Source organism: Salvelinus alpinus, chromosome 19 (genome assembly GCF_045679555.1).
Source record: "Salvelinus alpinus chromosome 19, SLU_Salpinus.1, whole genome shotgun sequence".
In the NCBI taxonomy this organism is placed as follows: domain Eukaryota; kingdom Metazoa; phylum Chordata; class Actinopteri; order Salmoniformes; family Salmonidae; genus Salvelinus; species Salvelinus alpinus.
In genome coordinates, this window is record NC_092104.1 from 45,755,460 (window position 1) to 45,782,462 (window position 27,003).

Below are 27,003 nucleotides of genomic sequence, written 5' to 3' on the forward strand. Positions count from 1 at the left end.
CAGACTATAGGGCCGTGTTTTGACACACCGACTAGGGCGTAAAACGCCTTAATTATATTAAAGAATTAACTGTCTGGCATGGACTTGGGTTAGATAAAGTCTCGGTTGGTTGCATATATATATTTTTAAATAAATTACTTTGGAAACTTATGAGACATAGAAGGTGTATTTAGCCTTGCTGTAGATGTCTTCAAACATCATCATTATGACTTTCAATCACAACAGATCTGATCCGTCTGTTTCATGCTATTATGCTGCCCTCTAGTGCCAGTGATGTTCAACGTTTAGAGAGCAAAGATAGAGGTTTAGAGAGCAAAGATAGAGGTTGAACAATTATTAAAGGAAAAGACATGGAGTCTTCTCCTGTAACACTTCACACATGCTGCTCTGGAAAACCACCAGGCTTGGTTTTAGTAATGCTAAAGCCTTTTGTGAACATATGTGGGTATGGTTTGTAGATCATGCATCATTTTACATTTCTATGTGAATGGTTTATTAGGCACTTTGCCGTTACCATGGAGATAACTCATATGGCATCTATCCAAGGAGCAAATACACACATCTCAAAATGCTTTTAATTACAATTCAATATACCAAATAAAGATTCACAAATTACAAATAAAGGATGCACAATACCCGCTGAGAGATATCATTTCTAACAAGCATAGCAAATAGGGGAAATGTATACAGTAAGTTCTCTATCTACACAGCTCTGGGCATGTTACATGGTAAAACAACTAGTAATGTAAAACAATGAACAGTTTACCATTGACATGTCACTTCAAGAATCATCCAAAAAAAATTATTAAATGGAGACTCCATAGGATAGATATTATGAATCTACTCATGTAAACAGTTTGTTTTAGAGTGAATACAGTCATACTGTAATTTAAAGACATAAAAGAGCATAAATGTTTGCAAAATGCCAAACGGGAAAAATATTACAATTAGCTTCAAACTTTTCCTTATTAATAATATAAAACGCATATAGCATGTGACTTCTGATCACAAATTTCCATAATCATCAATTAAAACTATTCGTAAATAATATTTGGTTATTTAGTAAAAGGAATTGAAAAAACAATACTTGCATAGTTTAAGATGTCAATAGTGCAATGAAGCAAAGGGGGTTATGCGCATAGAAAATGGTAATAGGAAAGCATCATTTATCTTTCATAATGTACTGACTTATTGAAATCTAATCATATTTATTTTCTGTATCATGTTCATTAGGCAGAAAAAGAAGGAAAACAAAATGAAACAGGGAGGGACGACCTGGACTTGCCAAATAAGAAGGCCTAAACACTAATTTCCGTTTTTTTTCCACTGAGTGCCCTAAGGAACACGACCCAGGTTTCACTGTCAGTGAAAAATAAATCAACAGTCAGGCATATATATATATATATATATATATGTCTTGCGGCAACACAGAAATAACTATGGATGGATGGGAGGAATATGTCAAGAAATCTTTGGATATTGTAAGAACATAAACCAAGACTGCCCCTTGAAGTCCATAATATTCTCATTGTAACTTTCTAGATTTCAAATGTCAAAAAAGATCATAAAGTGTCTAAAAGTACTATGTTAAGCTCTCCATCATCTGCATTGCATTTCCGGGAAAATACAAGTTTTGCATCTACTTAGCCAAACTACCTATGTCAGCATAAACAGAGCCAAAGGAAAACCAGGACTATACACTATATAAGAGGTGCGTGCAGTGTTTGCCAGTGTTTCCCCTATATTAATTTAGCAGAGGTGGGCTGCCGCTGCTAAATCGTTGCCACCACTCCAAAAAATATGAAACGATACAGTGCATTCAGACCCCTTGATGCTTTCCACATTTTTTTACATTACAGCCTTATTCTAACATGGATTACATTTTCCACAATCTACACACAATAGCCCATAAATACAAAGCAAAAATACATTTAATTTTTTTTTTTTTTGCATATTTATTAAAAAAAGAATATATCATAGAATTCAGACCCTTTACTCAGTACTTTGTTGAAGCAAGTTTGGCAGCGATTACAGCCTTGAGTCTTCTTGGGTATGATGCTACAAACTTGGCACACCTGTATTTGGAGAGTTTCTCCCATTCTTATCTGCAGATCCTCTCAAGCTCGGTCAGATTGGATGGTGAGCTTCGCTGCACAGCTATTTTCAGGTCTCTCCAGAGATGTTTGATCAGGTTCAAGTCTGGGCCACTCAAGGACATTCAGAGACTTGTCCCGAAGCATCCCCACAACATTATGCTGCCACCACAATGCTTCAACGTAGGGCTGGTGCCAGGTTTCCTCCAGACGTGAGGCTTAGCATTTAGGCCAAAGAGTTCAATCTTGGTTTCATCAGACCAGAAAATCTTGTTTCTCATGGTCTGAGAGAATCTTTAGGTGCCTTTTGGAAAACTCCAAGCGGGCTGTCCTTTGCCTTTTACTGAGGAGTGGCTTCCGTCTGACCACTCTGCCATAAAGGCCTGATTGGTGGAGTGCTGCAGAGATGGTTGTCCTTCTGGAAAGTTCTCCCATCTCGACAGAGGAGCTCTGGAGCTCTGTCGGAGTGACCACCGGGTCCTTGGTCACCTCCCTGACCAAGGCCCTTCTCCCCTGATTGCTCAGCTTGGCTGGGCGGGCAGCTCTAGGATGAGTCTTGGGGGTTCCAAACTTCTTCCATTTAATAATGATGGAGGCCACTGTTTTCTTAGAGACCTTCAATGCTGCAGAAATGTTTTGTGTACCCTTCCAGAGATCTGTGCCTCGACACAATCCTGTCTCGGAGCTCTACGGACAATTCCTTCAACCTGATGGCTTGGTTTTTTCTCTGACATGCACTGTCAACTGTGGGACCCTATATAGACACTTGTATGCCTTTCCAAATCTTCTCCAATCAATTGAATTCACCACAGGTGGACTCCAATCAAGTTGTAGAAACATCTCAAGGATGATCAATGGAAATAGGATGCACCGGAGCTCAATTTTGAGTCTCATAGCAAAAATGTCTAAAAACCTGTTTTCGCTTTGTCATTATGGGGTACTGTGTATAGATTGATGAGGAAAGAATAAGGCTGTAACGTAACAAAATGTGGAAAAAGTCAAGGGGTCTGAATTATTTCCGAATGCACTGTATGTACACTACCGTCCAAAAGTTTGGGGTCACTTAGAAATGTCCTTGTTTTTGAAAGAAAATCATTTTTTTGTCCATTAAAATAACATCATATTGATCAGAAATACAGTGTAGACATTGTTAATGTTGTAAATGTCTATTGTAGCGTTGTACGAGATCTTCAGTGTCTTGGCAATTTCTCACATGGAATAGCCTTCATTTCTCAGAACAAGAATAGACTGACGAGTTTCAGAAGGAAGGTCTTTGTTTCTAGCCTGTAATCGAATCCACAAATGCTGATGCGCCAGATACTCAACTAGTCTAAAGAAGGCCAGTTTTATTGCTTCTTTAATCAGTACAACAGTTTTCAGCTGTGCTAACATAATTGCAAAAGGTTTTTCTAATGCTCAACTAACCCTTTAAAATGATAAACTTGGATTATCTAACACAACGTGCCATTGGAACACAGGAGTGATGGTTGCTGATAATGGGCCTCTGTACGCCTATGTAGATATTCCATAAAAAAATGTTGCACCTTTTCCTAGACCATGTTGCAATGTGCATAATAGCAAAGTTACCCAGCATTGGTGTTGAGAACAATGCGGCGGACGCAGCAGATGACGAGAAAACAGCCCTTGCCTTAATTGTCTACATCAGTCTCAACATCAACAGTGAAGAGGCGACTCCGGGATGCTGGCCTTCTAGGCAGAGTTGCAAAGAAAAAGTCATATCTCAGATGGGCAAAAGAACACACTGGACAAAGGAACTCTGCCTAGAAGGCCAGCATCCCGGAGTCGCCTCTTCACTGTTGACGTTAAGGCTGGTGTTTTGCGGGTACTATTTAACAGCTATTTTGTAGTCATTTACAACATTAACAATGTCTACACTGTATTTATGATCAATTTGATGTTATTTTAATGGACAAAAAATACCTTTTCTTTCAAAAACAAGGACATTTCTAAGTGACCCCAAACTTTACAATATACACATATATGGGGGGGAGGGGTGCCGGTAAAACGTTTTCAGTGTAAACTTAAACGACTAAAAACCGAAAGTATATACAGTGCCTTCAGAAAGTATTCAGACTCCTTGACTTTTTCCACTTTTACATTACAGCCTTATTCTATCCTCAAGAAATCTACAGACAAGACCCCATAATGACAAAGCGAAAACAGATTTTCAGATTTTTTCCCAAATGTATTAAAAATAAAAATAAATTGAAATGCGGTGGGGATGTTCTCCAGCGGCAAGGACTGGGAGACTAGTCAGGATCGAGGCAAAGATGAACGGAGCAAAGTACAGAGAGATCCTTTATGAAAACCTGCTCCAGAGCGCTCAGGACATCAGACTGGGGCGAAGGTTCACCTTCCAACAGGACAATGACCCTAAGCACACAGTCAAGACAGGAGTGTCTTGGGGACAAGTCTCTGAATGTCCTTGAGTGGCCCAGCTAGAGCCCGGACTTGAACCCGATTTAACATCTCTGGAGAAACCTGAAAATAGTTGTGCAGCAACGCTCCCCATCCAACCTGACAGAGCTTGAGAGGATCTGCAGAGAAGAAATGTGAGAAACTCCCCAAATACAGATGTGCCAAGCTTGTAGCGTCATACCCAAGAAAGACTCGATGATGTAATCGCTGCCAAAGGTCCTTCAACAAAGTACTTATGTAAATGTTTCATCAGTTTTTATTTTATAAATTCACAAAAAGGTATAAAAACCTGTCTCTGCTTTGTCATTATGGGGTATTGTGTGTAGATTGATGAGGGAAAAAAACAATTTAATCAATTTTAGAATAAGGCTATAAAGTAACAAAATGTGGAAAAGGTCTGAATACTTTCGAAGGCACTGTAGAAAATATAATGGAGCTATATTTAAAATATCATATTTGAAAACCAACAACCACCAAAATAAAAACTAGACAGTCAGGGAGAATAAAAAAAAATCATAGCGCCCCCATTTATTTTGTGTTTGAGTCACTCAGATAGCATAAGAACACGGCGTGAGCCATGGCAAAAAGTGTAGAATTGCAGGAAATTAGCTTTAAAACTGCACATTTTCTCTCAGCCCCATGGCAAAATCTTTACAATTCCGCTAACCTTGCCACCGCTGGGGGACAAAAAATCCTAGGGGAAACGCTGTTTGCTTTGCTCTCTTGTCCCCACACCATCCTGTAAAACTGACTCTAAACGCATTTGAAAATGAAAGGACAAAGTATAAACTGACTGTTTTCTGATAACATTCATAAAAGCATGTGTATATATATATTGTATCTAAAACCATTACTCAGCTTTTACACTTGGCAATATAGTACTAGATAAAGCTGATAAACATTTCATTGATTAGTGGAGAGGTATAACTTGCTACAAGTTACAGTGCCTTCCGAAAGTATTCACACACCTTGTTGTGTGAAAGCCTGAATGTTACATTGATTAAATTAAGCATTTTTGTTACTCGCCTACACACAATACCCCATAATGTCAATGTGGAATTATGTTTCTACATTTTTTTTGTTAAGGACTGGGGGGCTAAGAAACGGAATGGAGCTAAAACATCGACAAAATCCTGGAGGAAAACCTGATTCAGTCTGTTTCCCACCAGACACCGTGAGACAAATCTACCTTTCGGCAGGACAATAACCTAAAACACAAAGCCAAATATAGACTGTAATAGCTTTTTTTTGTGCACTGCACCCAGCACGCCACAGGAGTCGCTAGTGCGCGATGTGACAAGGACATCCCTGCCGGCCAAACCCTCCCCTAACCCAGACGACGCTGGGCCAATTGTGCGTCACCCCATGGGTCTCCCGGACAGGGCTGGCTGCGACAGAGCCTGGACTCGAACCCAGAATCTCTAGTGGCACAGCTAGCACTGCGATGCAGTGCCTTAGACTACTGCGCCACTCGGGAGGCCCACTGGAGTTGCTTACCAAGACAGTGAATGTTCCTGAGCGGCCAAGATATAGTTTTGATTTAAATCTATGGCAAGACCTGAAAATGGTTGTCTAGCAATGATCCAACAACCAATTTTACAGAGATTGAAGAATTTGGAAAATAATAAAATGGGCAAATGTTGCACAATTCAGGTGTGGAAAGCACTTAGACCTACCCAGAAAGACTCACAGCTGTAATCGCTGCCAAAGGTGCTTCTACAAAGTATTGACTCAGGGCTGTGAATACTTACGTGAATTAGATAGTTCTGTATATAATTTTCCCTACATTTGCAAAATGGGGTAGTGTGTGTACATGGGGTATGTGTATAGATGGGTGGAAACAATCCATTTAATCCAATGAATTCAGGCTGTAATAGAACAAAATGTGGAATAAGTCAAGGGGCATGAATACTTTCTGAAGGCACTGTAAATGTGGCTTAGATATGGCATATTGCTGTTATTGTGAAACAATTCTAAACAGAAAGTTAAAAAAATACTGTGACAAACTATTAATAGAGCAGAATATTGTTGAATTTAAGGACACAGAGCCCATTTTAGTAGTGCTCTTCCGACAGTTTTGCTCCCATCCTTTAGAATCAGTGGTATTGTTCTTTCTTGGAACTCTGAGCCAACTCTTTCGTTATCTTTACCATCACAAACCTACTCAAACTAGCATCCGGCACACAGTTCTTCAGGCTTTGTTACTATTCAAGATGCTCAAGAGGACGCTACCAAATTGGTTCAATATACCCAAAATAATATTATATACTGAAATAAAGATAGTACTGTAGAGCAAGAGAAAGTAACAGGAGAAAAATAAACGGGTACAACCAGGTAGGCCTTGCTAGGCCGATCTTGCCTATTACTCCCCCTTCCTCTGCGACACCTCCTTACTGCAGCAGCCAGGTCAGTAGGGAGTGGTGCCCTCCCACTCCACCAGATACTGCACCTTCCCCTCCGGAGTGACCCGGCGGGCCAGCACCTGGTACTTCTCTCCGCAGGTGAGCCGCCCCGCCGCCCCAAAGTAGTTGGTGATGGACGACTTGAGGTGGGAGAGGGAGGAGTCATCCTCGCTGATGCTGTCAAAGGTGTGGCTGTCGATCGCGTTGTCCAGCATCGCGGAGGCAGCCTCCTCTCCTGGTAGGCTCAGCTCCATGGGGCTCAGCTCGCTCTCCACCACCTCCTTCTTAGTGGCCAGCACCGTATAGTTAGAGGTGGGCAGCTTCCTCTTACGACTGCCAACATTCTTCCTGCAACAAGTTACAATTAACGGGATCATTAGGGCATGCAGCAAAAAACATTTGGTAACACCTTATTTGGATAATCCATCTGTAGATGCTCTACAGCAGGGTTTCCCAACCCTCTACTCTGTCCCCCCAGACGTTTCACATTTTTGTTTTAACCCTACACTGGCACACCTGATTCAATTAGTCAAAGGCTTGATGATTAGTTGACTAATTGAAATCAGGAGTGCCAGTTTAGGGTTGAAACATCGGTACGGGCCTGAGGAGAGTTGGGAAACCCTGCTCTACAGACTATCAGTAACATTTCAACTAGCTAGCTACTAATCCTTAACCTTGCCCAGGACCGAGTTTGGGAAACCTTGTCTTATTGGACAAGTCCAGTTAGTCCCTCCCTCTTTCAGTCTGTTTTATTCCATTTGATGCCTAATGAACGTAATGACCCTGATATCAGCAACCTATTGAAACAAAAGTAATGACTGTTTCCTGAATTTACTGCTTTTTGTGCTTTGCTGTTACACGCAACGTGTAACGCAACTTGGGTCAAGATATGTTTCTTGCCTTGCTGTTAGGAACAGGGCAACATTGAAAGGGGTGATTTTTGGGGTAGTATTAAGTGTGGAGATGGAGCAATTGAAGTAGAAATTCCTGGAGTTTGTGACGCCCGCTGTTTGGTGCGACGCAGACCCGGTAGGAAGCATGGTGAAACAGATGAGTCATTGTAGGTCCTCATAGTATTTGGTAGCATTGCCTTTAAATTGTTTAACTTGGGTCAAATGTTTCAGATAGCCTTCCACCAGCTTCCCACAATAAGTTGGGTGAATTTTGGCCCATTCCTCCTGCCAGAGCTGGTGTAACTGAGTGAGGTTTGTCGGCCTCCTTGCTCGCACACGCTTTTCCAGTTCTGCCCACACATCATCTACAGCAACAACAAATGAGCTCCTTGAGTGACGGAGTGGGACTAGGTCTGTGTGGAAAGCTGCGTGGAGAGAGAGAGATGACTCAAGTAGCGTAGTAAACTATAAAAATGGATGTTACACACAGCGTATCACATTTAACAAACCAAACATTCAAATACCGTTATAGAAGGTAAAGTAAAAACCCAAACCGGTCCGTGCATCAATACCGGTATATAGTAAAATATGGTATACCGCCCAGCCCTAGATCCCAGTGGGTAGTAGATTTGTGCCAGCATAGAGGGATAGGCCAACAAGTGAGTTTTGCTTCAGTAAGGTTGGCTTCTTAGCAATGGTTATCAAATGTACTGCAGAAATGGAACGTAAATCACAGAGAATAGATGTTTTGGTGGCAGCTGCAGAGAAGTATTTGGGTATACGAGATTTGACTTCAGAAGAGTTACAGGGTGTGTTGAAGAGCGATGTGCCGTCCTCCCAGGCCCTTGGCATGGTGCAGGAGCAGATAGGGTCAAAGTAGTGGAACGGGGTAGTGGGTTTTAATGAGTGTAAGTGGCAGCTGCAGAGAAGTACCTGGGTGTGCAAGATTTTACTGCAGAAGAGTTAATAAGGTGGTGATTTGAATGTTTATTAAATAGTGGTATATAGGTCTAGGGCTAGTTGGTGGTGCAAGTTTTTCCTTTTAGGAACAGGAATAATGAAGAGAATGTAATGTAGGTAGGCGGTGGTGTATGCACCTTTAAATTGGATGCAATCCGCCAACCCAATCCCAAAGAAGACTGCGATTATGAACATGACTTGGATCAGCCTCCAGGGGTAGCTGTGGTCCGCTACATGATTTTTCTCTGTCTCATTTTCATGCCCAATAACTGTGCTGCTTTTACACTCCCTCCTCAATGCCACACTTAAAGAGCGACTGCCTTTAAAATAAATAAATCCCTTTGAAAATGTCCTGTGTGGCACCCCGTTTCTGGAAGTTTCCAAAATTCTTTACACTCTGAACATATCAAACAAGGAACATCAATACAATGTCATATTTAGCCTCAATTATAAGCCTCAGAGCCTCACATTCTAAATGCTGGGTTGATATCTCGAACATGAACCTTCAAATAATCAAATTGGTGTCACTGGGGGCAACTCTACAGCATAAACCAGTCAGTAGATTAACAGTTACTTACTGCACGCACACACCTGGACACTACTCTTCTCCCAGGACTGTGTGTGTGTGTGTGTATGTATATATGTGTGTGTAGGCAGAGTACCAGAGGGGAAACGGACAGGGCAGAGTAACATCAGTGTAAACATCATCATCACAATCAGTCCTCTCTCTCAGGGCTCTATTTGAACAAACCTAAAACAATGGTAAATCCAAGCACTGGAAGTAGTGTTATACAGTTGAAGTCGGAAGTTTACATAAACCTTAGCCAAACACACTTCATCTCAGTTTTTCACAATTCCTGACATTTAATCCCAGTAAAAATTCCTAGTTTTAGGTCAGTTAGGATCACCACTTTATTTTAAGATTGTGAAATGTCAGAATGATTTATTTAAGCTTTTATTTATTTCATCACATTCCCAGTGGGTCAGAAGTTAACATACACTCAATTAGTATTTGGGAGCATTGCCTTTAAATTGTTGAACTTGGGTCAAACGTTTTGGGTAGCCTTCCACAAGCTTCCCACAATAAGTTGGGTGAATTTTGGCCCATTCCTCCTGACAGAGCTGGTGTAACTGAGTCAAGTTTGTAGGCCTCCTTGCTCACACATGTCGCATCAATATATCTACATAATTGTCCTGCCTCATGATGCCATCTATTTTGTGAAGTGCACCACCCTCCTGCAGCAAAGCACCACCACAACATGATGCTGCCAGCCCCGTGCTTCACGGTTGGATTGGTGTTCTTCGGCTTGCAAGCATCCCCCTTTTTCCTCTAAACATAACGATGGTCATCATGGCCAAACAGTTCTATTTGTGTTTCATCAGACAAGAGGACATTTCTCCAAAAAGTACGATCTTTTTCCCCATGTGCAGTTGGAAACCGTAGTCTGGCTTTTTTTTATGGCAGTTTGGAGCAGTGGCTTCTTCCTTGCTGAGCGGCCTTTCAGGTTATGTCGATATAGGACCCGTTTTACTGTGGATATAGATACTTTTGTACCTGTTTCCTCCAGCATCTTCACAAAGTCCTTTGCTGTTGTTCTGGGATTGATTTGCACTTTTCGCACCAAAGTACGTTCACCTCTAGGAGACAGAACGTGTCTCCTTCCTGAGCGGTATGACGGCTACGTGGTCCCATGGTGTTTATACTTACGTACTATTGTTTGTACAGATGAACGTGGTACCTTCAGGCGTTTGGAAATTGCTCCCAAGGATGAACCAGACTTGTGGAGGTCTACAATTTTTAGGTCTTGGCCGATTTCTTTTGATTTTCCCATGACGTCAAGCAAAAAAACACTGATTTTGAGGGTAGGCCTTGAAATACATCCACAGGTATACCTCCAATTTACTCAAATGATTAGCCTATTAGTCAATTAGCCTATCAGAAGCTTCTAAAGCCATGACATCATTTTCTGGAATTTTCCAAGCTGTTTAAAGGCACAGTCAACTTAGTGTATGTAAACTTCTGACCCACTGGAATTGTGAAACAATGAATTATAAATGAAATAATCTGTCTGTATACAATTGTTGGAAAAATTACTTGTGTCATGCACAAAGTAGATGTCTAAACCGACTTGCCAAAACTATAGTTTGTTAACAATAAATTTGTGGAGCGGTTGAAAAACGAGTTTTAATGTCTCCAACCTAAGTGTATGTAAACTTCCGACTTCAACTGTAGGTCCTGGGGGTGCTCCAGAAATATTTTAGCTATTTTCACAGCCGTAATTATGAATGCAATAGCTGGCGGTGGCCCGAAAGGGCTGGGTTTTGATGAATAAACAAGTTGTAGTTGTGACGAGGGCTTGGCCACTCACTGGCCAATCAGCGCGGTCCATAGGCTTAATACTGCCTGCGTTTGTCTCAAGTTCTGTAGATTTTGTCATCAACTTCAATTCTCGTCCAGGTCCATTGTGGAATGATACTACAGTTTATTAAATAGCATAGGATACAGTAATGAGTAATAGCAACAGTATGTTTGGAGTTGTAATTGGCTTCAACGAGCCTAGCCTACATATCTTTACGCATCGCACTTCTCCTTAAAATAACAAAATACTAGGCTCCGTAAATTGTATTGTATGTGAGGCATGTTGTCAATAAGCAGAATACAGCCTTGGCATACCGTTGATACTGCATTATAGGACTGAATCCTTTCAATAAGTTTGGATAAGGGAGTCTTTCATAAAAGGATGAGGCGCTCTTTGGAAATGGGGATGGCTACTTTTATGGAAATGCTACGTTGCAAGACCAGGATAATAAAGACAAAACGCATTGCTGTTGAACCATAGGCTTCTTTTGGCTAAAAGACAGAATAAAAATACACACCTTTCTGATGCTGCTAAACCAGCCTTGATTAAGGGGAGGGTAGGCTGTTTGGTTTTGAATCAAATTATGTTTCTAAACCAGATGAATTGGCATAAAAAGCCAGTCATGCATGACTGTGTTTTCGCTCTCAAACTCCATGCCATTATAAACTGTGTTACCATTAAGACCTGCTTTTTTAAACTTCCCATTAGCTCTGCATGAAATTAAATATGGCCACCCCTCCCACCTCAGGGCAAGCGAGATGACAATAGACAAGTAAATTACCAAACCTTGCGTTAGGGCCGTAAAATGCCAGTCTTTACATGACGAAATTGCAAACTAACATGCGCCTCCTTAGTGCCAGCTGGAAATAGAGCCACAGGAGATGTCAGCAGGTAGGATTTTCAGTCATGAAACGAAACACAGTAAAGGCAAAGACGAACGTTTATTAATATATTTCTTTTAACCTAGCAGAGTGTCAATACACTCTGTATGTCAGACTTCAGAGCCCCTCCCTCGTGCGAGGAGCCAGCACTGAGAGTGTCGCTAAATTAAGACAGTCAGTTAGGGAGCCCAGGGGTGTTTCGCAGATATGGGGAGGGGTGGTGTTTCACAGTGTTCAAATAATGCTGTCATCGAGGGTTTGTGAATGTGGATATAGTGAATGTGGATATAGTGAATGTATAGTCACTTCCATTGCTTAGTTCCAAGTTTAAGCAAATATTCAAGCAAATATTGGAAGATGTACAGGAGCCAACCACATTAAATAATCCAGGACCTCACATCATACTTATTTTTGTGTGCTGTCAAACATGTTTTGGCTCTCCTCAACTCCTCACATAGGACCATGTCCAAGAGCTTGGAAAACGTGGGAGACAAAATCTCATCTGACAGCCCGGGCTGCAGTGATTCCAGTCGGGGGTCTTATCGATCGGTCTACAACACATTCCACACGGCGGAGCAAAATAAACAAAATAGGACCTTCTCCTAATGCCAACACAATGAACAATTTGCAGAGGTAACCGTGCGTGAGGGAGTTGCCTTTTCTAACAACAAAAAAGTCTTGGTGACTATCGTACTGTACCTGAAGTCGTAGGAGACACTGGTGGTGGCGGACCCAGAGGTGCTGGCAGCGTCTGTGGAGTCCAGGTCAAGACTGAAGGTCCGTCCCGAGCTAGTGCTGAGGAGTAAACAGCGTCAGCTCCGTTCAAACGCTGGAAATAAGTGCTAATCAGAGGATTTTGTGGCCCCTGGACCAGACAGAATAGTCCTATTTTGTCATTTCTAATCCTAACCTCAAAGGAAAATGTACAGTATTACCATGGTCCCTCACCCTGTGACTTGAATTTGCAAGTCACTGTTCTACGCCCATATAATAAGAGCCTGCATGCGTGAGAAAGTACTATATCTAGCTAATGGAAGAAAGTTAATGTAATGCTTCAAAGCCACAGATCATTTTAGCTGTTCTCATCCTCCAGCTCAGTTCAGGTGCTATAGAGTTATGACCAAGCCTATTCCACTCCTCACATTCCGACAGTGTTAGTCCACTCTTTGGCGTTGCACCAGTTATTCCCCATCTCCTGATTTTCCTCTAAGAAAGCTTGGTTGATTCTCAACAGTCCCCAAAAGTGTTTGCCTTTCTTGTATTATTATGCACTGTTCGGGAGATAACCTTTACAGGAAAGCGCAATTAAATCTCTTCGTTCGACACATTGATGAAAATCCTCAGAGGGGTGACAAAACAAACACTGCCAGAGATTGTCTTTCAAAGGGAAATGCATGTAAATGAAGGAGATTGTTAGGGCCTTGAAAATTATTGCATTCAATCGAAGTCAATGTCAAATGCTTACAGTAGTACAGAGTTCGTTGGAAATGAGCATCTAGACAAAAGTGCTAAAAATTACACTCTTCGAGCTGGTTTTCCAAGACACAGTCCTAGATTTAAAATAACTTTAAATTGATAAACTCCATTGAACATGCTACTTAATCCAAGCTGAATCTTAATCTGTCAGGGAAACTGGCCCTTAGTATCCAAACCATTTACCTTTTGAGGCTTTGTAACTCGTCCAATGTGAAGTCAAAGATGTTGGCCATATGATGGTTGGTGCTCCAGGCTGAGGTCAGGTCATTCTACATAACAAATCACACACACACACGGTATTATAGTACTCAGCCAGTGTCATAAACAGACAGTCATCAACACCATTGTCTCCATCATCAATCATCATCCTTGTCTTCATCACTACTGTTTAAATGCTACATGCCAGAGATGAACTAGATTCAGCCTGGGGCTATTTTTTTATTTCTTAAGAAGATGATCAGGGGGCCGAAACATAGTTACTAATAATATTTTTTAAACTACAAATTGACCGCAAGAAACCCAAACAGATATCATATTTGACTAAAACAATAATTTCAAATAGGCTTGGACGGTATACCGGGGTATTTGGAAAAATCCATGGGATAGTTTTTCAATACTGTGAATACAGTAAAAAAAAAAAAAATGTTATTAATTAAATGTATTTAGGGGTAGATCAGCTTTAAAATTGCAGATAGATTGTGGCTTCCATCAATGTAATTGTCTGCGTCATTTTCAATCTCCCATATATATTTTTTGTAAATATATAAAATATATATACAGTACCAGTCAAAAGTTTGGACACACCTACTCATTCAAGGGTTTTCCTTTATTTTGTATAAGGGCTATTTGACCAAGAAGGAGTGTGATGGAGCGCTGCATCAGATGACCTGGCCTCCAGTCACCCGACCTCAACCCAATTGATATGGGATGAGTTGGACCGCAGAGTGAAGAAAAAGCAGCCAACAAGTGCTCAGCATATGTGGGAACTCATCTCTGAGACCATCCAGTTTTGATTTCTATTTGCCATTTATTTTCCAACTGTGTTGTGATGTTTCACAAACATTCTGGACCTGTATATTCTCATAGTTTCTAAAGATTGTAAATTAAAAGATACAACATTTTCCTAAGAGTATTATTACATCATTGATCGATTGACTATGATTTTTTTTAAATCACCCAGCAGTGCTATTTGCAGAGATAGATTCAGGTAAATGTTGCAATTCTTCAGCCATTCCTGAAGCGTCGACCAAAAACCAGCTAAATATGGCCAGTACCAAAATAAATTATCTAATAATTCTCTATTCACAGCTAAATCTGCAGAGCTGGGATGGTTGTGTACCCATATAGAGTTGAAGTCGGAAGTTTACATACACCACGTATAAACTTAGTTTTTCGCAATTCCTGACATTCAATCCCAGTAAAAATTCCCTGTTTTAGGTCAGTTAGGATCACCACTTTATTTTAAGATTGTGAAATGTCAGAATAATAGAAGAATGAATAATTTATTTCATCACATTCCCAATGGGTCATACACTCAATTAGTATTTGGTAGCATTGCCTTTAAATTATTTAACTTGGGTCAAACTTTTTGGGTAGCCTTCCACAAGCTTCCCACAATAAGTTGGGTGAATTTGGGCCCATTCCTCCTGACAGAGATGTGTAACTGAGTCAGGTTTGTCAGCCTCCTTGCTCACGTCACGCTTTTTCAGTTCTGCCCACAAATTTTCTATGGGATTGAGGTCAGGGCTTTGTGATGGCCACTCCAATACCTTGAATTTGTTGTCCTTAAGCCATTTTGCCACAACCTTGGAAGTATGCTTGGGATCATTGTCCATTTGGAAGACCCATTTGCGACCAAGCTTTAACTTCCTGACTGATGTCTTGAGATGTTGCTTCAATATATCCACATAATTGTCCTGCCTCATGATGCCATCTATTTTCTGAAGTGCACCAGTCCCTTCTGCAGCAAAGCACCCCCACAACATGATGCTGTCACCCCGTGCTTCACATTTGGGATGGTGTTCTTCGGCTTGTAAGCCTCCCCCTTTTTCCTCCAAACATAACGATGGTCATCATGGCCAAACAGTTCTATTTGTTTCATCAGACAAGAGGACATTTCTCCAAAAAGTACGATCTTTGTCCCCATGTGCAGTTGCAAACTGTAGTCTGGCTTTTATGACGGTTTTGGAGAAGTGGCTTCTTCCTTGCTAAGAGGCCTTTCAGGTTATGTCGATATAGGACTCGTTTTACTGTGGATGTAGATACTTTTGTACCTGTTTCCTCCAGCATCTTCACAAGGTCCTTTGCTGTTGTTCTGGGATTGATTTGCACTTTTCCCACCAAAGTACGTTCATCTCTAGGAGACAGAACGCGTCTCCTTCCTGAGCGGTATGACGGCTGCGTGGTCCGGTGGTGTTTATACTTGCGTACTATTGTTTGTACAGATGAACATGGCACCATCAGGCGTTTGGAAATTGCTGACAAGGATGAACCAGACTTGTGGAGGTCTACAATTTTGTTTCTCATTTCTTGGCTGATTTCTTTTGATTTTCCCATGATGTCAAGCAAAGAGGGACTGAGTTTGAAGGTAGGCCTTGAAATACATCCACAGGTACACCTCCAATTTACTCAAATGATGTCAGTTAGCCTATGACATCATTTTCTGGAATTTTCCAAGCTGTTTAAAGTCACAGTCAACTTAGTGCATGTAAACTTCTGACCCACTGGAATTGTGATACAGTGAATTATAAGTTAAATAATCTCTCTGTAAACAATTGTTGCACGATTGTTAAACAACAGATTATTCACAAAGCAGATGCCCTAACCGACTTGCCAAAACTATAGTTTGTTAAAAATTCTTAGGGATAGGTGGCAGTATTTTCACGTCCGGATGAAAAGCATGCCCAAAGTAAACTGCCTGCTACTCAGGCCCAGAAGCTAGGATATGCAAATCATTAATAGATTTGGATAGAAAACACTCTTACGTTTCTAAAACTGTTTGAATAATGTCTGTGAGTATAACAGAACTGTTTTGGCAGGCGAAACCCTGAGCACAATCCATCCAGGGATTTTTTTTTTTAGGTCAATCTGTTTTCCATTAGTTTTCTATGGTAAGACCTTTTTAATAGGAATCTGCTTGCAGTTCCTATGGCTTCCACTAGATGTCAAGAGTCGTTAGAAATTGGTTGATGTTTTTCTTTTTAGAAATGAAGAAGTAGCCCTGTTCTTTCCATGTGTCACTCCAGGTGGACTCAAGTCTTTTGGTGCGCACACCTGGAACGCGCTTCACTTTGTTTTTGTCCGGTATTGAACACAGTTTATCCCGTCTTCAATTTTATTCGATTATTTACGTTTTAGGATACCTAAGGTTCGATTAGGAAAGTTGTTTGAAATGTTTGGACCAAGTTTACAGGTAACTTATTAGATTCTTTGTAGTCATGTTGGGCGAGTTGGAACCGGTGTATTTTCTGAATCAAAGGATCCAAATAAATTGACATTTTGGGGATATAAAGAAGGACTTTATCGAACAAAAGGACCATTTGTGATGTTTCTGGGACATTTTGGAGTGCCAACAGAAGAAGATCTTCAAAAGGTAAGGCATGAATTATATCGTTATTTCTGACTTTTGTGTAGCACCTGCCTGGTTGATATATGATTTTCATGTGTTGGTATGCGGGGCACTGTCCTCAGATAGTCGCATGGTCTGCTTTCGCCGTAAAGCCCTTTTGAAATCTGACACTGCGGCTGGATTAACAAGAAGTTAAGCTTTATTTTGATGTATTACACATGTATGTTTTGTGAATATTTATTATGAGTATTTCTGTTTTTGAATTTGGCGCACTGCAATTTCACTGGATGTTGTCAAATCAATCCCGTTACTGGGATTCGAGCAGGAAGGGATCACTAAGAAGTTAACAAGACATTTGTGGAGTGGTGGAAATTAAGGTTAAATGACTCCAACCTAAGTGTATGTAAACTTCCGACTTCAACTGTATATAACATTCTACTGGTTGCAATAATTTTGTATAATGATTTAAAATCTCAACGTTTTGAATCCAGCGTTGTTTTGTGTATCAGTTCATAAACCATGGAATTGGTACATCGAAAAATCTCTTCCCAACCTATAGTGCATTCGGAAAGTATTCAGACCCCTTCACTTTTTCCAGATTTTTTTACGTTATAATAAAATAGTTTAAATAGTCAATCTTCACAAAATACCCCATAATGACAAAGCAAAAACAGATAAGAAAACTATTATGAAATATCACATTTACATAAGTATTCAGACCCTTTACTCAGTACTTTGTTGAAGCACTTTTGACAGCAAATACAGCCTTGAGTCTTCTTGGGTATGACGCTACAAGCTTGGCACACATGTATTTGGGGAGTTTCTTATCTGCAGATCCTCTCAAGCTGTGTCAGGTTGGATAGGGAGCAACGCTGCACAGCTATTTTCAGGGTTTCTCTAGAAATGTTTGATTGGGTTCAAGTCCGGGCTCTGGCTGGGCCACTTGAGGACATTCAGAGACTTGTCACAAAGCCACTCTTGTGTTGTCTTGGCTGTGTGCTTAAGGTCGTTGTTCTATTGGAAGGTGAACCTTCACCCCAGTCTGAGGTCCTGAGTGCTCTGTAACAGGTTTTCATCAAGGATCTCTCTGTACTTTGCACCGCTCATCTTTCCCTTGATCTTGACTTGTCTCCCAGTCCCTGCCGCTAAAAAACATCCCCACAGCATGATGCTGCCACTACCATGCTTTACCGTAGTGATGGTACCAGGTTTCCTCCAGACGCTTGGCATTCAGGTCAAAGACTTCAATCTTGGTTTCTTTAGACCGGAGAATCTTGTTTAGGTGCCTCCAAGCTGGCTGTCAGGTGCCTTTTACTGAGGAGTGGCTTCCGTCTGGCCACTCTACCATAAAAAGGACCAAGGCCCTCATCTCCCGATTGTTCAGTTTGGCCAGGCGGCCAGCTCTAGGAAGAGTCTTTGTGGCTCCAAACTTCTTTCATTTAAAAATGATGGAAGCCACTGTGTTCTCGGAGACCTTCAATGCTGCAGACATTTTTTGGTACCTTTCCCCAGATCTGTGCCTCGACACAATCCTGTCTTGGAGCTCTACGGACAATTCCTTCGACCTCAGGGCTTGGTTCTTGCACTGTCAACTGTGGGACCTTATATAGACAGGTGTGTGCCTTTCCAAATCATGTCCAATCAATTAAATTAACCACAGGTTGACTCCAATCAAGTTGTAGAAATATCTCAAGGATGATCAATGGAAACAGGATGCACCTGAGCTCAATTTCCAGTCTCATAATAAAGGGTCTGAATACTTACGTAAATAAGGTATCTGTTTTTTTTTTAGCATTTAGCTAATAGCGTCTGATTTTGCTAGTAGTTTATTCTAATTTTGTTAGCATTCTGGTAATAGAGGCCCGATGGGCTTTTCTTGCGTTTTTAGCACCCCCCCGTGTGCTATGATGATAATGCCATAAATCCCAGGATGAGAAAAGGACAGTATGACGATATAACATCTGGATACCGCCAAAGCCTAATTTCAAACCTTGTTTACATTTGGAGCTGATTTGCTGGTCTTTTTACAGTTTTTTATAGACGGGTTGGTTGTATAGCAACAAAACCGATGCGTGCAAAACAGACTGGGTTAGCTTAGACTGTTGACAACTATAGTTTGCCTCCAAATGTTTATTGAAAACAAATACATTTGCACAATGAGCACTTGTCTCTCAAATACATAGTTAACGATGTTGGTTAGCTAGCTAGCGAATGTTTTTCATATTAGCATAGACATGACAGCAGTCAAAACAAGACAATATCAATAACAAGATACAACGAGCTGAAACGAGCCACCTACGCTTCCCCACATGGAATCTTCTTTTATTTGTTGCTAGCCATCGGACTGTTCGGAATCATAACGCACACCTTCCGGCCACATCGATGCGTGCACATGATTTTCGTGACGTGGTCACTCGTCTATTTCCAACAATTAAAAATAATAATAATAATAATAATAAGTAGTTTTTTGCTCAGAAAACTTGGGGCCAAATAAAAATTACTTGGCCTGCGGGCTGCCAGTTGGAGAACCCTACTATACGCTTTGTCTATATTTTCAAATCAGTGCACCTTCCTCCTTCCAGCGTGGCAGTATTAGCTTAATTACTAGGAAATGTCAGAGTTCTGTTGTTTGAGATGAATATGCCTGGGGACCAGACATGCACTGCTCTGTTCAGGGGGATTTGTCAGTAAAATGCCTCAAAGGCCAACTGTAATCCCCTTTTGAGTAGAACTGTGGAGAGAGACAGTGATGAGGGCAATGACACACAAGGTTCTTCATGGGACATGGTGGACAGAAGACAGACTTTTAGAAGACGGACAGTGGTCAGAGGGAAAGAAAAAAGAAAAACACAGACAAATGGAGAAAGGGAGGGATTCCAGCCCCGTTGATAACCATCAGAGATGGGAAAGAGTGAAAGAAGCAGGGGTTTGGATCGTTCAGGGTGGGTGAAACAGCAGAAAAGTGGTTCGACGTGAGGTGTTTTGAGAATGAGGGAGGATCTTGTGACAATCCGAGAACTTACATTGGGAATGGCGTCCTCCAGCAGCCATTTCGACCTTTTCTTCCTCCTCTTCTCTGCCGGGAGAGAGCTAAAGAGACAACTTTCACTTTCTGACCAAACAATATGATTATTGGGTGACAATTTGGCACAGCCTTATAGCATCATTTAACATTGATTAACACTTTCTGACTGAGCCAAGACAGGCCTCATTGAAATACACGTTTCCCATGAAAACCAAAATATCAGCATATCACAACGCCGTGAAATACCTGTTCCTGTCTGCGCCTTTCTTTCGTCCTCTCCATCCCTCGTTTTGGGCCCTCTCGGGAAAGAGTTTGGAGGGAGGGTTGGGTGGAACGCGTGTCCTCAGGCGGAAGATGCATTTCCTCTTCTTGATCTCCTTCCCACAGAGAAACCTGGAGAAATACAGAGGGGATGAGAAGGTCATGGTCTGGTAAAGGAGGTGTGATGTCAACAAATAAACCTTCAGCCAAGTAACATGTCTGTTGTAACAAATACTCTTATCACCCAGAACAACAAGTAAACAACTTACTGAATGTTGGCGGCCATACTATATTATTGTTAGCTGGACATGAGAATTACATTGGCAGATTCAGCATATGCTGTTGATGGGATTTCCAATGAAATAGTAGTTTTATAATGCATTATCTGAATACAACGGAGAGAGATGTCTTACTTGCTCTTGTAGTTGTTCAGAGCATCAAGGAGATATTGGCCTCTTTCTGTTGGAGGAGTATTGGAGAGCTGTGGGGAATATCAAAATGTTAGTCTGATGCAATTGGCTTGAGATGGCATTAATCAACTTCCTATCCGGATTCCTACTCAGAATTCAGAAAGGAATTCATTTGGTGGTTCTAACCTTTCCCAGATGGAAATGCTCCCAGTTGATGCTGACAAAGTTAAGGATCTCCTCCAGCTCAAAGTACTTCTTCTTACTCTGGACTCCCAGGTTGTAAAGTGCCAAGTGCACCACGTCCACCCTGGATAAGAAACCAGGGACAATCAGTGAGCTCAAAATAGAGATGAAATGAGAGGAGATAAAAGGCACGCATGTTCAACAAAAACCAGTCACTCCAGGATCAAAACGATTGCAATTGTTTTTGCCAAATCAACAATTCTCCACATATTATGCAAGGGCTTGTAATATCTTATGCTTCACGGAGTCATGGCTGAATGACGACACTATCGACATACAGCTGGCTGGTTATACGCTGTACTGGCAGGATAGAACAGCAGTGTCTGGTAAGACAAGGAGCGGCGGACTATGTATTTTTGTAAATAACAGCTGGTGCACAATATCTAAGGAAGTCTCGAGTTATTGGTTGCCTGAGGTAGAGTATCTCATGATAAGCTGTAGACCACACTATCTACCTAGAAAGTTTTCATCTGTATTTTTCACAGCAATTAGACAGCATTGAATAAGCTGTATTCCCGCCATAAGCAAACAAGGAAACGCTCACCCAGAGGCGGCGCTCCTAATAGCCGGGGGCTTTAATAAAAGGAAACTTAAATCCTTTTTACCAAATATCTATCAGTATGTTAAATGAGCAACCAGAGGGGGAAAAAAACTCTGGACCACCTTTAATCCACACACAGACACACACAAAGACGCATACAAAGCTCTCCCTCGCCTTCCATTTGGCAAATCTGACCATAATTATATCCTCCTGATTCCAGCTTACAAGCACATTTTAAATCAGGAAGCACTAGTGACTCGATAAATAAAAAAGTGGTCAGATGAAGCAGATGCTAAGCTAGCACAGACTGGAATATGTTCCGGGATTCCTCCAATGGCATTGAGGAGTACACCACATCAGTCATTGGTAAGTGCATTGATGACGTTGCCTCCACAGTGACCGTGACCGTACGTACATACCCTAACCAGAAGCCATTGATTACAGGTAATATCCACACTGAGCTAAAGGCTAGAGCTGCCGCTTTCAAGGAGCGGGACTCTAACCCAGAAGCGTATATAAGAAATCCCCCTATGCCCTCCGACGAACCATCAAACAGGCAAAGCATCAATACAGGACTAAAACCGAATCGTATTACACCGGCTCAGACGCTTGTCGGATGTGGCAGGGCTTGCAAACCATTACAGACTACAAGGGGAAGCACAGCCGAGAGCTGCCCAGTGACACGAGCCTACCAGACGAGCTAAACTACTTCTATGCTTGCTTCTAGGCAAATAACACTGAAACATGCATGAGAGCACCAGCTGTTCCGTGATCATGCTCTCCGCAGTCGATGTGAGTAAGACCTTTAAACAGGTCAACATTCACAAGGCCGCAGGGAGAGACGGATTACCAGGACATGTACTGGTACTGCTGTAATAGCAACATGTTTTAAGCCCTGTGGCCAAGAAAACTAAGGTAACATTCCTAAATGACTACCGACCCGTAGCCTTCATGTCTGTAGCCATGAAGTGCTTTGAAAGGCTGGTCATGGCTCACATCAACAACATTATCCTAGAAACCCTGGACCCACTCCAATTTGCATACCGCCCAAACAGATCCACAGATGATGCAATCTCTAGTGGCCACACCGATCAACAAACTATTTCTGTATGAACCTCGCTGAAACAAGAAAGGGTTTTCCCCAAACTGTTGCCACAAAGTTGGAAGCACAGAATCATCTAGAATGTCGTTTTAAGATTTCCCTTCACTGGAACTAAGGGGCCTAGGCGAACCATGAAAAACAGCCCCAGACCATTAATCCTCCTCCACCAAATTTTACAGTTGGCACTATGCATTTGGGCAGGTAGCGTTCTCTTGGCATCCGCAAAACCCAGATTCTTCCATCGGACTGCCAGATGGTGAAGCGTGATTTATCACTCCAGAGAACGCGTTTCCACTGCTCCAGAGTCCAATGGCGGCAAGCCTTACATCACTCCAGCCGACGCTTGGCATTGCACATGGTGATCGTAGGCTTGTGTGCGGCTGCTTGGCCACGGAAACCTATTTCATGAAGCTCCCGACGAACAGTTCTTATGCTGACGTTGCTTCCAGAGGCAGCTTGGAACTCGCACATGATTTTTACGCGCTACGTGCTTCAGCACTCTGCGGTCCCGTTCTGTGAGCTGGTGTGGCCTACCACTTTGCAGCTGAGCTGTTGTTGCTCCTAGACGTTTCCACTTCACAATAATAGCACTTACAGTTGACCGGGGCATCTCTAGCAGGGCATACATTTTATGAATTGACTTGCTGGAAAGGTGGCATCCTATGACAGTGCCACGTTGAAAGTCACTTCAGTATCAAATCAAATCAAATTTTATTAGTCACATACACATGGTTAGCAGATGTTAATGCGAGTGTAGCGAAATGCTTGTGCTTCTAGTTCCGACAATGCAGTAATAACCAACAAGTAATCTAACCTAACAATTCCACAACTACTACCTTGTACACACACAAGTGTAAAGGGATAGAGAATATGTACATAAAGATATATGAATGAGTGGTGGTACAGAACGGCATAGGCAAGATGCAGTAGATGGTATAGAGTACGGTATATACATATGAGATGAGTACTGTAGGGTATGTAAACATAAAGTGGCATAGTTTAAAGTGGCTAGTGGTACATGTATTACATAAAGATGGCAAGATGCAGTAGATGATATAGAGTACAGTATATACATATGAGATGGGTAATGTAGGGTATGTAAACATTATATTAAGTGGCATTGTTTAAAGTGGCTAGTGGTACATTTTTACATAATTTCCATCAATTCCCATTTTTAAGTGGCTGGAGTTGAGTCAGTATGTTGGCAGCGGCCGCTAAATGTTAGTGGTGGCTGTTTAACAGTCTGATGGCCTTGAGATAGAAGCTGTTTTTCAGTCTCTCGGTCCCTGCTTTGATGCACCTGTACTGACCTCGCCTTCTGGATGATAGCGGGGTGAACAGGCAGTGGCTTGGGTGGTTGTTGTCCTTGATGATCTTTATGGCCTTCCTGTGACATCGGGTGGTGTAGGTGTCCTGGAGGGCAGGTAGTTTGCCCCCGGTGATGCGTTCTGCAGACCTCACTACCCTCTGGAGAGCCTTACGGTTGTGGGCGGAGCAGTTGCCGTACCAGGCGGTGATACAGCCCGACAGGATGCTCTCGATTGTGCATCTGTAGAAGTTTGTGAGTGCTTTTGGTGACAAGCCGAATTTCTTCAGCCTCCTGAGGTTGAAGAGGCGCTGCTGCGCCTTCTTCACGACGCTGTCTGTGTGGGTGGACCAATTCAGTTTGTCCGTGATGTGTACACCGAGGAACTTAAAACTTTCCACCTTCTCCACTACTGACCCGTCGATGTGGATAGGGGGGTGCTCCCTCTGCTGTTTCCTGAAGTCCACAATCATCTCCTTTGTTTTGTTGACGTTGAGTGTGAGGTTATTTTCCTGACACCACACTCCGAGGGCCCTCACCTCCTCCCTGTAGGCTGTCTCGTCGTTGTTGGTAATCAAGCCTACCACTGTAGTGTCATCCGCAAACTTGATGATTGAGTTGGAGGCGTGCATGGCCACGCAGTCGTGGGTGAACAGGGAGTACAGGAGAGGGCTCAGAACGCACCCTTGTGGGGCCCCAGTGTTGAGGATCAGCGGGGTGGAGATGTTGTTACCTACCCTCACCACCTGGGGGCGGCCCTGGGGCCATTCTACTGCCAATATTTGTCTATGGAGATTGCATGGCTGTGTGCTCAATTTTATACACCTGTCAGCAGCGGGTGTGGCTGAAATAGCTGTATACACTAATTTTAAAGGGTGTCCACCTACTTTTGGGCATGTAGTGTATTTTTGGAATAAGGCAGAAAACAATTATATGAGTAATAAACATTAGTGAACTGCCGATTTGTAATGTTTGGTTTTCTTACTGATGCATGCTTCATTTGGATCGGTTTGGGTTCCCGCGGACCATTGCACTCGCAGCTTACATATTTGAATCGGGGCCAATGCGTATCGGTGAATCGGTACATCCCTACATAATATGGTCGAATCAAACCATATTTTTGACAAATTGGACAATATTGCCATGCAAAATCTCAAAACCGCAAATATATATATATATAAACAAATAAAAATAAATCACGCATAATTCCTTGAAGGCCTGAAAATCTAAAGCTGAACTGATTGTAATGTATCTAGAGCTGATAGCAATTAATGAGTGTGGAACCCTCACCTGCAGCATTCACAAGTATAAGGTGCATATCAGATAATAAGGTATGAGTATGACAATGTATTTCATCATCTTCATAAATGGAATTCTCAATTATACATCCCTCTGGGTTAGCAGATAGGAAATTGGGTTTAGAGAGAGGTGTAAATGTAGTCCTCTTAAATCAGAGCTATTGTGCTGCCTGAAGCGTTCACAGTACCACTATGTGTATTAACACCAATACAGTGCAATACTGTACGACTTTATCTATCCCTACAACATTATGCGCACAAGAGCACAATCATTGCATACATTACATACATCCTCCACCTGCATACATCCTGCACTATACGAAACAAATGCCTTTTGTATTCTTAAAGTACCCCTGAGTGAGCCTCAGAGGTAGGTAGGAAAATAATAGTAGCCATTTACCATCGGAGAGTCAGGCGCTTAATGTACTCCAGTCCTTTATTACACACGGAACAGATGAACAAGTAAAACCTGAAAGAGAAAGGAAGAGAGATCAGAGGAGGAGAAAGCACAGGTCACATGCCTCTAGGGGAAATCAAAATCAATATTGTCCCTCGGTCATCTGGCTACACCTTCAACTTCCATGATATGTCTTATGACTTCCAAGACAATTATTTCCCCTGACTTCCCAGGATTTGCTCTGACCATAGGGCTGAGCATTACAGTGCATTCGGAGTACCCTCATCAATCAACACACAATACCCCATAATGACAAAGCAAAAACTGTTTAGACATTTTTAGCTAATTTATTCAACAACAAAAAAGAAATATTCAGACCTTTTACTCAGTACGTTGTTGAAGCACTTTTAGCATCGATTACAGCCTAAAGTCTTCTTGGGTATGAAGCTACAAGCTTGGCACAACAGTATTTGGGGAGTTTCTCCCATATCTCTCTGCAGATCCTCTCAAGCTCTGCTAGGTTGGATGGGGAGCAACACTGCACAGCTATTTTCAGGTCTCTACAGATGTTCGATCGGGTTCAAGTCCAGGCTCTGGCTGGGCCACTCAAGGACATTGAGACTTGTCCCAAAGTCACTTATGCGTTGTCTTGGCTGTGTGCTTACACGGAACCCAAACCAGCTGCGCGCGTGCGCTATCGTGCATACATTTATTTTGTCCCCCTACACCAAACGTGATCATGACACGCAGGTTAAAATATTTAAACAAACTCTGAACCAATGACATTAATTTGGGGACAGGTCGAAAAGCATAAAACATGTATGGCAATTTAGCTAGTTAGCTTTGCACTTGCTAGCTAACGTTAATTTGTCCTATTTAGCTAGCTTGCTGTTGCTAGCTAATTTGTCCTGGGATATAAACATTGAGTTGTTATTTTACCTGAAATGCACAAGGACCTCTACTCCGACAATTAATCCACACATAAAACGCCCAACCGAATCGTTTCTAGTCACCTCTCCTCCTTCCAGGCTTTTTCATCTTTGAACTTATATGGTGATCGCATCTAAACTATCATTGTATTACCACGACAACCGGCAACAAAGTTCGTCTTTCAATCACCCACGTGGGTATAACCAATGAGGAGATGGCACGTGGGTACCTGCTTCTATAAACCAATGAGGAGATGGGAGAGGCAGGACTTTCAGCGCAATCTGCGTCAAAAATAGGAATTACTTCTATTTTAGCCCTTGGCGTCGCAGACGCTCGTTGGCGCACGCGAGCAGTGTGGGTGCAGTAATTGAATAACAAGGATTTCAACATTTATTTTGCAACAGGGTCGTTGTCCTGT

The 27,003-nt window shown here is 41.9% G+C and overlaps 1 protein-coding gene across 2 annotated transcripts in view; it reads right to left on the bottom strand.

Moving 5' to 3' along the window:
- Positions 1-561: 561 nt before the first annotated feature.
- LOC139545721 (PHD finger protein 19-like) overlaps positions 562-27,003 on the bottom strand; it is a 33,088-nt gene continuing 6,646 nt past the window's right edge. For both annotated transcript variants that reach the window (XM_071353789.1, XM_071353788.1), the window contains exons 8-15: positions 25,659-25,727; positions 20,955-21,075; positions 20,772-20,839; positions 20,344-20,490; positions 20,096-20,162; positions 13,688-13,773; positions 12,728-12,823; positions 562-7,282 (exon numbers count right to left, since the gene is read on the bottom strand). In XM_071353789.1, the coding sequence (XP_071209890.1) occupies positions 6,940-7,282; positions 12,728-12,823; positions 13,688-13,773; positions 20,096-20,162; positions 20,344-20,490; positions 20,772-20,839; positions 20,955-21,075; positions 25,659-25,727 (997 nt within the window). In that variant the 3' untranslated portion in view covers positions 562-6,939. The remainder of the gene's footprint in view (positions 7,283-12,727; positions 12,824-13,687; positions 13,774-20,095; positions 20,163-20,343; positions 20,491-20,771; positions 20,840-20,954; positions 21,076-25,658; positions 25,728-27,003) is intronic.